At 37.6% G+C, this 12694-nt stretch overlaps 1 protein-coding gene across 3 annotated transcripts in view; it reads left to right on the top strand.

Annotated features, from left to right (window-relative positions):
• Positions 1-12694, top strand: part of PIGG (phosphatidylinositol glycan anchor biosynthesis class G (EMM blood group)) — an 86814-nt gene that overhangs the window by 15028 nt on the left and 59092 nt on the right. For all 3 annotated transcript variants that reach the window (XM_062609735.1, XM_062609736.1, XM_062609737.1), the window contains exons 7-8: positions 3864-4081; positions 6766-7047. In XM_062609735.1, the coding sequence (XP_062465719.1) occupies positions 3864-4081; positions 6766-7047 (500 nt within the window). The remainder of the gene's footprint in view (positions 1-3863; positions 4082-6765; positions 7048-12694) is intronic.

The raw sequence follows: 12694 nt of genomic DNA, 5'->3' as shown, positions 1-12694 counted from the left end.
AATTCTGAACTTGTGTCGATAGAAATAAATTGATTGTTACTGGAAGATTTATATCTTGAAACTGGAGGAATCACTTGTATGTTATTCATTCTTTTCTTACAAATATAACTTTCTTTTAAATTGATTGCTGCCTGTGAGTGGAACTAAGTGAAATTACTGCCAAACAGATGCTTGAGAAGCAGAGCCATTTGCTTGTGATAACACTGCTGAAGTAGAAATTGCTAGTGAAATACTATGCAAATAAACCATTGCCAGTGCTTTGGGAATCATGTAACTCATAAGCTTGCTTTGGATTTTGCTCCAAGTTTAACTTGTGAATATCCCATGCAGAAATGACTTGCAAATGTTACTCAGCAGATACCTGACTACTTCTTCAACAGAGTCTATGACCTGTCTCATTTTATACTTACTGCAAACAAATGTACCATTGAAGAGATTATCATTGGAGTTCTCAAAGGAATTTTGGTAGTCATGGTCCTTTATTTCTTTCTGTAGGATCTTTAAATCATTCACTTAATGTATCTCAAAGATATAAATGTGGATCTGACTAAAGCAGTCCTCTTTCTTAATGTAGACAGTGTGGGTCTGGTGGACAGTTTTATGGAAAGAGGTTGGTTTAAGGTTGGTTTCAAGGTAGGTTAGATGGAGCTTTGACCAACCTGGTCTAGTGGAAGGTGTCTGCCCATGGCAAGGGGTTGGAACTAGGTGATCTTTAAGGTCCCTTCCAGCCCAAATCATTCCATGATTCTCTGAACTGCTAAGGTAGATGAGAATGAAATAAAAATGTTAAAAGGAACAAAGAGGTAAACTGAGCATGAAGAGGGAGCAGAACAGGAGCAGAATATCTGGAGAGAATCAAAATGTAACTTGAACTCATTTCAATGTTCTGTTTAATGAAATAGTGTCAACTCAAATCTCAGTTTGAATAGTGTCATTTCAAATCTTCCGGTCCATTTCTTTGAAGCTCATTTTAGAAGATTCTGTCTGGATTTCTGGATTTCATCAAAAGTATGAATATTTATCTCACTTCAGATATACTGGAAGAGGAACTTTCTGTGGAATTCACTATTCAAAGAACTACTCTAGGACAGTGAAAGGCCCCACGAGCACTGACAACTATCTCAGTATACAAATGTTTGCTGCTGGCTGAATTGTACATTTTAGCAGATGCCCTCTGTCATAGCAGAATCTGCATGCTTTGCGATAGCTTGGGAGACTAAAGATAGCTTGGACATTCAGTTAAACATTACTTTCTAAAATTCTAACTTTGAATTCAGGCTGTAGTAGACCACAAATTGTCTTGCAATGATAAGAGACTTACAAATGGTAAGCACAGTTCTTTCGTAACTGTACTAGAATCGTGAATAGAAATACTTCATTTTCATTCACTTGAAATAAAATTTAAAATTTCTGGGTTTGAGAATGCACTTTTGCTGAAGAGGCTTAGCAAAGAACATGGTATGTTTTTCCCAAGTCTGATATACTGTTGATCTACCAGGAGTAAAAATTAACTGTAACTTTCTTTTGACACCAAACCTTACTTCAGTCATTGCATTAACCCTTGTCATCTGAAGCTACACAGCAAATGTGTTGCCCTACTTTTAGTTAAGAAGGTAAGGGTTGCAAGATGGGAAGACGGTATCTATCTAAATCTGAAATTTCCAAATTGTCCTTTTTTTTCCTTTGTCATTAGCTTTCAAGTGAAATTGCAGGGAAACAGCATGGATTATTAATGTGAAGTGAAACCAAACATATGTTTCTTGCAAATAATGAAGATGTATGTGGATGTTCACACATAGCATAATGTTCAGTGAGATACAAGTTTCTGAAAGTTACGCTCATGTTGTCTTTGTGTTGTTGACTAAATTCATGCTGAATGAATCTGATTGCATACTATATACAAATGACTGACATTTTAAACACTGTATGGCATGTTGGACTATGGGGTGATGCCTTTATAAAATGAAGAGGGAAAACATGTCTTAAGTGCTTTCAGGAAAAACACCATTTTTCATTTACAGTAATACATAGGACTAACCTAATTGTTCTATTAAAAAAAAAAAATCTTGAAATTAATCTGGCGTGTAGTGAATAGAATGCTTTTTAGGTGTGTGTAGGATTCACAGTAATAATTCTGGCAGAAATCGTTTTCATTTTATTTACTTACATGCTTGTAATGAGCACTCTACAATTTTTTTTGAATATGTGAACATAGCGATGCTCTTCTATTTTCACCTGCAGAATCTGGTTATTGTCACTGCTGAATATATCTTTTGGGGAAGTAAGCAGTCTATTGAGACTCAGCTTTTTGTGCTGCAGCTTTTTGTTTAAGTGTTTTGTAATGGGAAAGTTGATGAAAATCAACATTAGTTGGTGGGAGAACAAAGTGGTAGACTACTTTCATATGTCTTTGAATTGGTTCAAATCACCCTTTGGTATGTATGAACAGGAAAAATTACATAAAGTAAGGATTCTTTGGAATAACTAGGGAGGGGAATATATGTAGGAAGAAAGCTACTACAGTTGTACTTGGGAAGGACTTCTAAAATGTAGGATTTGGCTGTTGCTTCTTTCCTGTTGTCCTTGCTTAAGCTTTTAAAATACATTTAGAGAGAAAAGAGTAATGCAGACATGTTTCAACAGTACGAGAAAGAAAAGAAACTGTATCGTCTCTGTACCTATATTAAAAAGCATACTTGCATTGAAACCTGAACCCTCAGAATTCAATGGTTGATTTAAAATTATTTCCTTCAGGGACATAGTCTAGGGCTAGTCATGTTCTCATCTGTGGTTCTGAAAGCAGATCAGAGTCTTGGTGTGTGTTGTGAGTGTTCAGCTTCAATGCATTTACATGTATCTGTATCAGAAGACTTAATTAAAACTACATTTCTAAAGAAAATATTACCTAGGTATAGACAACAGATATACGGCCTGGAGGGTTTTTTTTCCCCTCTTTGTTTTCTTTTTCCTCTATTGTTTGGTTTGTTGTTTTTTTTCTTTTTTTTTTTTTGTTTTTTTTTTTTTTTTTTTTTTTTGTTTGCTTATTTGGCTGGTTTCTTTGTTTTTCTTCAGGTCAGGTTTTTTTTTTTTTCCAGATAGGTCGCTATGAAATCGCTTTCCACCACAAGGGTCTTGCTTTCACAGGTTGGTAGCAGCCATCCGGTTTTCTCATTTTTAATGAAGTTAAACTGTGGGCCATACTTACACTATGGCATAATTACTAAGTTTCATGGCTGAGGATTGCTTTGCACTAGCTTCACAGTACAAATGCCTGAAGCCAAACTCTGCACTTCAGCTGTTAACTTTTCTATTACTGCTTCCGAATCTTGCATCCCACGTGTTTAACTTCATGTTAGCAACAGACTCTCCCTAGTTTTGCTGCAGAATCGAGGCCTCTAATATGATGTGTATGTTCTTTGGTGTTTTGTCCTGAGATCACCTATTTGATAATTTCCCATTTGACTTGTACAATTTGGCCTGGATAAGAGTGGCTCCAGTGGAAAATATTACCTTTTTTTTTTTTTTTTTTTCTTCAGGATTTAAAGTATTTGAGTAAGTTTGTCCTGGAAACCTTTTGTAAGAGTAAATGGGTGTTTTAATAAATTTATCACTTTTAGAAGTCTTGACATTTTATTGGGTGAGAGATTAATTGCTTTTATTTTGAGGAACTGGCTCATTAGGGTCTTGCTGCAGAAGGATAATGTAACGTTCTAGGTGCGAAAAACATTTCAATCCCCGTAGCAATTTCTTTTAAAATACTATGCAAACCAAAATACCACATCTCTAATTAATCTTCCTTTGTTTGTGGATCCTCTTACCTTTCTTTTTTTTTTTTCTGTTTTATTTTTTCTCCTTCTCCTTAGATCCTGGATATGAACATTTTAAGATAGCAGAAAAGTCTCATGCTAATTGGATCAAACTGTATTTAGAGGGGAATAATTCAGAAATACTCTTGAATCTTGGCAAAAAAGTCCTGAAGCAATATTTGGAGGCCCTGAAGACTCTGAGTTCTTCACTAAGCAAGCAAGTGGCACAATATGACATGTATTCGATGATGGTTGGGATTGTCATCATTATGGAGGTAGGAAAATGTATATTTCTGTGAAAAAGCTAAGTGCACTAATGTAAAAGTTTTTTGTTTTTTACTATTTTGTGTATCCTTCTATTGGTCTTTAGAATTACTGAGTATGAGCTCTTAGAGTTGGCTGACTTTCTGGATGAGGTTAGTATTCTTGTATGACCTGGTCTCTAAAATGATTCAAGAAAGCTTTTGATAGAAGCTGCTTATAGTAAATATGCAGATGTGCTACGACTTAAACTAGTCACATCAGTTAGCCTTCTACCTTTTGAGTATCCTTACTGTATTAAAGAAAAACCCCAGCGTCTGTCAAGTAAGTTCCTACCCGTTCCTCTTTATCTAATAGTGGGCATAGCTGCTGAGAGCAAACAATACCTTGTATGGTCAATTTCCACAATTCTCAGAGTTGTTCTTCGTACTGATAGGTGTAGAGCCCAGAAATAAATGCTGTAAGGTGCCGGATTACCACTTCATATCTCTTGTAAGAATAAAGATAAGATATCACATGTCTGGAATTTTAAGTGGTTGTCTGCAATTGATAATTTGGTCAAATCTCAAATGCTAGAAATATGCTCTGTGGGAATCCTTTGAGAATCATGCTTAAGGGAAAACAGGCATGGACGCTGAACTTCAGTGTATCAGAGCTTGCACTGACCTTCTAGAGTTTCAACTTTTGTAAGGGTAAGCACTGTTCCATTGTTCCATGGAAATACCTACTTTAAGCTTAATTTAGTAATTGCGTGTATATAGTGCTGTCCAAGACCTTAATTGCTATAGCACTGGTCCTCTTCAGTGCCTGGAACAAATAACAGTACATAAACAGCTATTTAGTATTTGAGCCTCTTTTGTCCTGGCAAGACTTTATGCTTTCTGTATACACTGTTCTGTTTAGAGTATGTCTGAAATGGTTTTCTGGTAGACTGCTCTGTGCGGTTTATCACACTGCTAACCACTTCACAGGAATTAGTTCCACAGTGTCCTTAGAAAATGGATGGTAGGTTCAGTTCCCACTCTGCAGAGGTATACAAACCTCAGTGTAAAGCTTAAGTGCTCATAGTTTGTTCTTTTGCTTTGGGAACCTATACGTTCAAGCTCTTGACTGTTACTTTGGACCTGAAATATTGGTTTAAATTTTATTGTTTTTTTTTCCTGGAGTGTAGCTGTAGCCATTTACTGCTTCTACAAAACAGATACGAGGTATTTTACTCAATGGGCCTTCATCAAAAGAAATGTGTGCTACTAACCATGGAAATTTTCATTGAGAAGAGCTTGCTCACCCTCACTGTAAGACTTGGTGCAAAACTGCGACAATGTCTTCCTTTCTCCAGTGCAGTGCTCCAGAAACTGCCTTGCTTTCCAAAATCTTTTTGCCTTGATATGTATTTTCCACCCTTTACTGAATAAATAAGGGTAGGGAATCTCACAGGTGGCTTCAAACTACACCATCCCATAAATGTAATTTATCCTGCATTTCAAATGAGGATAATACCTCTAGGACGTGAATTGCTAACAGTGCATTTGCTCAAAAGAGCTAAATTTAGGTTTGTAGATAGCTACAATTCAAGTGTTTTCCTATCATGTATGCTGTTTATGTTTTATGTGTTGTGTTAAAGGTTAAGACCTAAGCCAGTTTGGTGCTATGATATCTTACCTTTTCGTAAACAAATGAACTGTATGAAGTAGAATATGAAGAAGAAGGAAGACTGTGTCACTGCTTTGCATTTTTTTTTGGTCTGCTTTACCTCTCTGTATTATGGGAAGAAGTTTAGGCAGAGGTCTTCTAAGTCCTAGTGAAAATCACAGGTTGGCAATGGTCTGACATGGTTTTTATCTTGATTTGTTTTCATTCTGTGCTAGCTCAAACTGATCAAACTCAGTCTAGTCCTAGCTCCACCTGTGCCCCTTGCAAAGCATTTTAGCATGTGGTTGAATTTTCCTTTTACCTGTAAAGGTTTGTACATGGGTAGCAGAAATTATTCATGATATTATTAATCTCTACTGCTACAGTTACTTGAGAGGAAACTTTGAATTCTTCCTGATCTGTGTGCAGGTTAGGTCAAAGTGAATGTAAAACCAGTCAATCAAATGAAGATGAGAAGAGGTACAAAAAAATTAATACCAGGAGAATTAATAAGCTTGAAATACAACATACACTTGTGTGATAGTGTAAGAACTTTCCCTGATCTCGGAAAGTAACTCTCAGTATCTCTGTGTATGTGTATCTCTCACATTGTGAGATAAATGGCCTTTGGCAGTGTGTGTATGTAGCTTTAGGCATTTATAGGTGACAAATAATAAGTCAAATTTGTTCACTTAGGAACTATTTTGATATCGGGTATTAAATCTTTAATTTTTGCAGGGAACAAAAGTCATGCATGTGATCAGTTGCCACAGATAAGGAACTCTGCTAACTTGTGTGTCCAGGCCCTTAATAAATAGAAAAAATTTTTAATTCTTCCATTTATATGGTAATATCTTACTGGGGATAAAAAAATCCAGTATAGTTCTTCACAGATTTTTTGATGAATTGTGTATATTAGCAGAATGACATGGTATAAGCAGAATCACAACAGTGTGATTTTTTTTTTTTTTTCTTTTTTTTTTTTTGGTGTGTGTATGTGTGACTTCTCACTCTATGTTTTAGCTAACCCAGATTCTTTAAGTATTATTTCTCTATTTTATTCTAGGTTCTGCTGCTGCTTTTGCTTAGCATTCCAAAAGCCCTGAGCAGCAGGGCAGAATTTGAAGTGCCGCTTTCCCCTCCACTCTTCTCCCTGCTGTTTTACTTGATGTGTCTGATGCTTTATGCAGTTCACGTCATTGTATGCACATCGGCAGAAAGTTTATGCTATTTCTGCAGTATGTCCTGGTTCACAGCAATTGGAGTGATGATGCTGATATCTGCACTCATGTGTGGTATTTTGTCTGCCATTGCAAAGATCCTCGATAATTCCAGACTTACAGTGAAGGTGAGATCATGCATTAGTTACTGTTCAGAATGTTTCGCTCATTATGGCATACTTTCAGATAAGCTTTATGAAGGTTTTCTTTGTGTGTACTTAAATTATTATTTGTAATGTAACTTGAATAATTAAAACGTGTAATTGAAAGATGTTGTATTCACTGTGGCCTGATACTGATTTCTGTAAAGAAGATCACAGAAGTGCTTATTTTTACATTACTTAAAGAAGTGTTCTAATTAGCATAAATTATTTTGCAGTTAATTTTATGTGGGAATTTATGCTGTTACACAGTGATATTTCACAATTGCAATTAAAGTGGATCTATGATATTTTGCAACAACATGCAGTGGTGATGATCCATCCTTTCGCAAATACCACATACATTAGTGCTCTAAGACTAATAAGAAAACATTTTGCTAGTACCCTTTCTTATATTTGTATTCTTAATGCTTTTTCAAAATAGTTTTGAAACTGTAACAGAGAAAGCAAAATTAATCTGGCTCTTCTACTTTTTAAGTTAACTTTAGAAGTTTTTAAAGTTTATGAAATTGAATTTGTTACAATCTTTGGAATGCTCAGAAATGTTCTCAGTTGTGTGAGTAGTTACCATCTGTAAAATAGGTTGATGAGCTTTATTGTTGTATTGTTGAGTAGTATTCAGGTAATATCAAGGAAATAGAATTTGCAATGTCTTATTTAATTGTTAAACTTAGTGTGCTAGGAACTGTTAGTCGTATCATAAAATCAGTCTCTAGCTGTTTTTTTTCTGATGCTTGTTAGTGGTATCTTTCAAAGGTATATGAAATTCAGTAAGTTTAATGTTCATAGTGCTCTATTCAGTGCTGTAGCCTCTGTGCAGTACTGTCCTTTGTCAATCTGGGTTTCTTTGAATCACTTTTGGGATTTTGTATCTCTTTTCTTAGTGTATGACAATGCGTGGAAAGTGCATTGCTTTAGCGATATGATGACATTTCTCCTAGCTAAAAAGCGAACTTTCTGACTTAAGCATCTAATAACTGCTGTATTCATATAATTCAGAAAACTCACTGCCTCTGAGTGGAGATAAATGCTGCACTCAGTGCAGTTCGTTTCAGTATATTGAAAACTATTGGAAAGGGAGTTGTTGGTACAACATGGTATTTCATTCCCATGTTTTTATTTGTTGACCACATAAAATTTAGGTGTGTCTGTTGATCATTTAGAATCACAGAATCATAGAATGGTTTGGGTTGGAAGGGACCTTAAAGCTCATCCAGTTCCACCCCCCTGCCACAGGCAGCGATACATTCCACTAGACCAGGTTGCTCAGAGCCCCATCCAACCTGGCCTTGAACACTGCCAGGGATGGGGCAGCCACAGCTTTCCTGGGCAACCTGTGCCAGTGTCTCACCACCCTCATAGTGAAGAACTTCTTCCTAATATCTCATCTGAATCTCCCCTCTCTTAGTTTAAAACTGTTATCCTCTGTACTGTCAATACATGCCCTTGTAAAAAGTCCCTCTCCAGCTTTCCTGTAGGCCCCTTTAAGTACTGGAAGCTGCTCTAAGGCCTTCCTGAAGCCTTTTCTTCTCCAGGCTGAACAATCTCAGCTCTCTCAGCCTGTCTTCATAGGAGAGGTGCTCCAGCCCTCTGAGCATCTGCATGGCCTCCAAAAGGTCTACGTCCTTCTTAGGTTCAGCTCCAGAGCTGAATGCAGGTATTTAGGCAGACTAAAATAGAGGAACAAGTCAGCTAACAGTGTCTGCTCAATTAAATCAGGGAAAGAAGTTTCAGCTCAGATGTATAACTGCAAACAGAACAGTCTTTGTCAGCGTAAATCACAGTTTGCTTTTGGTACTGAAAATTTTTGTGTCAAAGTAATATTAATGTTTTGCTGCCAAAGCTAGTGATGCTTATGGGTTCGTTTTTTTTATATAGCAGATAAAAGAAGAAGGTAATGTGAATGGAGAAATCTGTTGAATGAGATGACTAGCTCTACAGCGTATTAGCAGTGCTGGTACATTGTTGTGTGTTGGTCTCAAAATGGACTCAGTTCACTTCTGCTGTTTCAAAACATTTATTAACCCACAGATAATTCCTTGTGACACCCACTGCAGTAGGACTAACTTTAAAGTAACCTTATATGACCCAGGTAGAATGCTTTCCTACTAGGTCGAAGAATGTAATCTGGGAAAATAATGCTATTCCTTGGCTATTACTAAGTTTAGAATAGGCTATTGGTTGACAGGTACGAGGTCTGCCTTTTTAGTTTGTTCTGAGTCCTAGGGTTTCATTCCCATCTGTTCTTGGCATGTTTTCATTCTTGGTGGAAGACAGCTGCTGGTGTGAACAACTTCCTGTATGTGGCTTATATATTGCTAATACAGCAGCTCTGTCAGTGATCACAGCAGCAACTGAAAAATGTCTCCTGGAATTCAAAACTTTAATTCAGTAGAAAGGCTTTTCTTATGAAAGGAATTAATTGCTGGCTCCCTGATGGAGGCAAATAATTCCTCAAGGTACACATACAAAGAATCACCCATACAACCTGTTGGAAGCTGTTCTGCTTCCGGAATGAATCTTTCTGAGGAACTTTAGAGGAGAGAGTTCTATTTACCATATTACCCATAATCTGTTGGCCATTTCTGATGATTCCTCCTCATCAGCTATGCATAGGGAGAATGGACAGGAGTATGTGTGCAAAGTCACAGAATCACAGAATCCTAAGGGTTGGAAGGGACCTCAAAAGATCATCTAGTCCAACCCTCCTGCAAGAGCAGGGTAACCTAGAGTACATCACAAAGGAACTTGTCCAGGCGGCCCTTGAATATCTCAGTGTAGGAGACTCCACAACCCCCCTGGGCAACCTGTTCCAGTGCTCTGTCACTCTCACAGTAAAGAAATTTTTCCTGATGTTCACATGGAACCTCCTATGCTCCAGTTTACACCCATTGCCCCTTGTCCTATCACTGGACATCACTGAAAAAAACCTAGCTCCATCATCCTGACACTCACCCTTTACATATTTGTAAACACTGATGAGGTCACCCCTCAGTCTCCTCTTCTCCAAGCTAAAGAGTCCCAGCTCCCTCAGCCTCTCCTCATAAGAGAGACGTTCCATTCCCTTAATCATCTTTGTAGCTCTGCGCTGGACTCTTTCAAGCAATTCCCTGCCCTTCTTGAACTGAGGGGCCCAGAACTGGACACAATATTCCAGATGCGGCCTCACCAAGGCAGAGTAGAGGGGGAGGAGAACCTCTCTTGACCTACTAACCACACCCTTTCTAATGCACCCTAGGATGCCGTTGGCCTTCTTGGCCACAAGGGCACATTGCTGGCTCATGGTCATCCTCCTATCCACCAGGACCCCCAGGTCCCTTTCCCCTTCACTACTGTCCAGCAAGTCAGCCCCCAACCTGTACTGGTACATGGGGTTGTTCTTCCCCAGATGCAAGACTCTACACTTGCCCTTGTTGAATTTCATCAAGTTTCTCCCAGCCAACTCTCCAGCCTGTCCAGGTCTCACTGAATGGCAACACAGCCCTCTGGTGTGTCAGCCACTCCTCTCAGTTTAGTATCATCAGCAAACTTGCTGAGGGTACACTCAGTTCCCTCATCCAGGTCCTTGATGAAAATATTAAACAGCACTGGTCCCAGCACCAACCCCTGAGGGACTCCACTAGTCACAGACCTCCAGCTAGATTCTGCCGCATTGACCACAACTCTCTGCCTTCTTCCTTCCAAACAGTTCTTGATCCACCTCACTACCTGACCATCAAGCCCACACTTCCTTAGCTTATCTGTGAGGATGCTGTGGGAGACAGTATCAAATGCCTTACTGAAATCAAGAAAAACCACATCTACCGCTCTACCATCATCCATCCACCTAGTTATTTGCTCATAGAAGGCTATAAGGTTGGTCAAACATGACTTCCCCTTGGTAAAACCATGTTGGCTCCTCTTAGTGCCCCCCTCATCCTTGAGCTGCGAATTCCTTCTTTTCTGATGGCAGGAGTAGAATCCTGGTTCAGGGTTTTGCTAGTTAAAACAACTAAAAGTATTTTCTAAGCTCATGCTGTATGATAAAATGTAGGTATTTTAAAAGTAACTAAGATAAGCTCTCCTGTTAATGGCTTCAGAGCTTTTTTTCTACAAATTGTTTCCGTTCACATCTAAAGATTTCTCTGAAGTGCTTCTCATTTGTAATGCTTTCTTTCCACTGTGGCTGAATATAGAAACTGATTACCAAGTTCATGAATTTTCTGAAGACCAGTGCAGGCAGTGTTAGCATCTGCTTCCTGACTGTTGTTTATAGGTTCTGATTACTATATTTCTAGCAGCACCAGTCCCTTCTTTTAATGACACTTCAGGCTTTAAATAGTTCTGCAGCCCTTTATGAATTACAGAAAATTGACAAAAATTCTGACTTCATGGTTCATGGTTTCGTTGTAATTGCTTGGTAGTTGACTTTAAGTATGATATTTACTACTAGTAATTGTATTTTTCCTATTTCTGATAGAAATAAAACTGATATTTTTTAAAAATGGAACATAAAAGTTAATGCTTGTCAAATACAGCTTTTGAGAATTTTCATTATGCATAATTGTAGTGTTTGTTTTATTATGTAAACAAAATATTCTTCTGTTTATTTTAAACTGCCCTTTTTATTTTAAAATATTCTCGTTTTTCCTCCTCTCTGTGGCATTATTGTTGAATGGAACAATGAAACATTTTTATGCAGTTGTACCTTTTTTTTTTTCCCTTTTTTTCCTCCTTTTTTCTTTTTTTTTTTCTTTTTTTTTCCTTTTTTTTTTGACTTGGGGAAAAGCAGTAAGTACAGGAAAATGTGGTCTGTATTACTCTGTCATAGGAAAGTTATGATCACTGGGAATCAAGAAGGTGCAGAGAATTCAAATTTCAGAAGGGAACAGAAGGATGAGTATGTAAATTGTGGGTGATGGTTGAACATGAAAAATAAATCGTTTCTCTTCCGAAAGTGATTGAAAAATTGCTCAGGTATTAACTTTGGATGGTTAATATTCGTGAAAAAGCTTCAGTCTCAACCACACAGAAGCCACATCAGTGGCACTGGAGGACCAAGATGATAGACTACAGGAGGTTTTATTTCAAACTGAAGAAAATGAAAGTTTCATAGGCAGACATTCATGTATTCAATTTTTTATGTTCTGGCACTTCTGCAAACTAGCAAGATATGTTCAAAGATAGGGCGAAGAGGTCCACTTCTGTATTACTTAGTTACTAATGCTGATACATTGAATGATAAAGCTACCTAGGCTTGGGAGATAGTAGGCTTAAGTTGAAAGTCTGGCATTTATAAATTTCTAAACCAAAGATTCTGTATTAAATTTGTGTGCCAAGATACTGGTGCAAGTCATATTAGTCTTTTGGTATCTGGAGTGCCTGCTGAGTTCTTGAGGGTTGGAGTTGTTCAGCAGCTAGAAAAACAGAGCTGCAGCTATCAGAGTAGGAGCTACATTTCTGTGTGTGTAAATGAGATCTAAAAAATTTAGTATAAGCAATCTGATGTCAGGCTATAAAAAACCTGATGGCATTCCTAATAAGGCACAGTACATACATGCGAGGTTACCAATGCATTTAGAAAAAAATTTATGAAGTTGTTTTCTGTATTCTTAGATCAGGAGGTTATAATTTT

Source organism: Pezoporus occidentalis, unplaced genomic scaffold (assembly GCF_034315485.1).
Source record: "Pezoporus occidentalis ecotype Australia unplaced genomic scaffold, CSIRO_AGI_Poc_V1 ctg140, whole genome shotgun sequence".
In the NCBI taxonomy this organism is placed as follows: Eukaryota; Metazoa; Chordata; class Aves; order Psittaciformes; family Psittacidae; genus Pezoporus; species Pezoporus occidentalis.
Note: the sequence above shows the minus strand (reverse complement) of the source record. Positions and strands in the feature narration are given on the sequence as shown.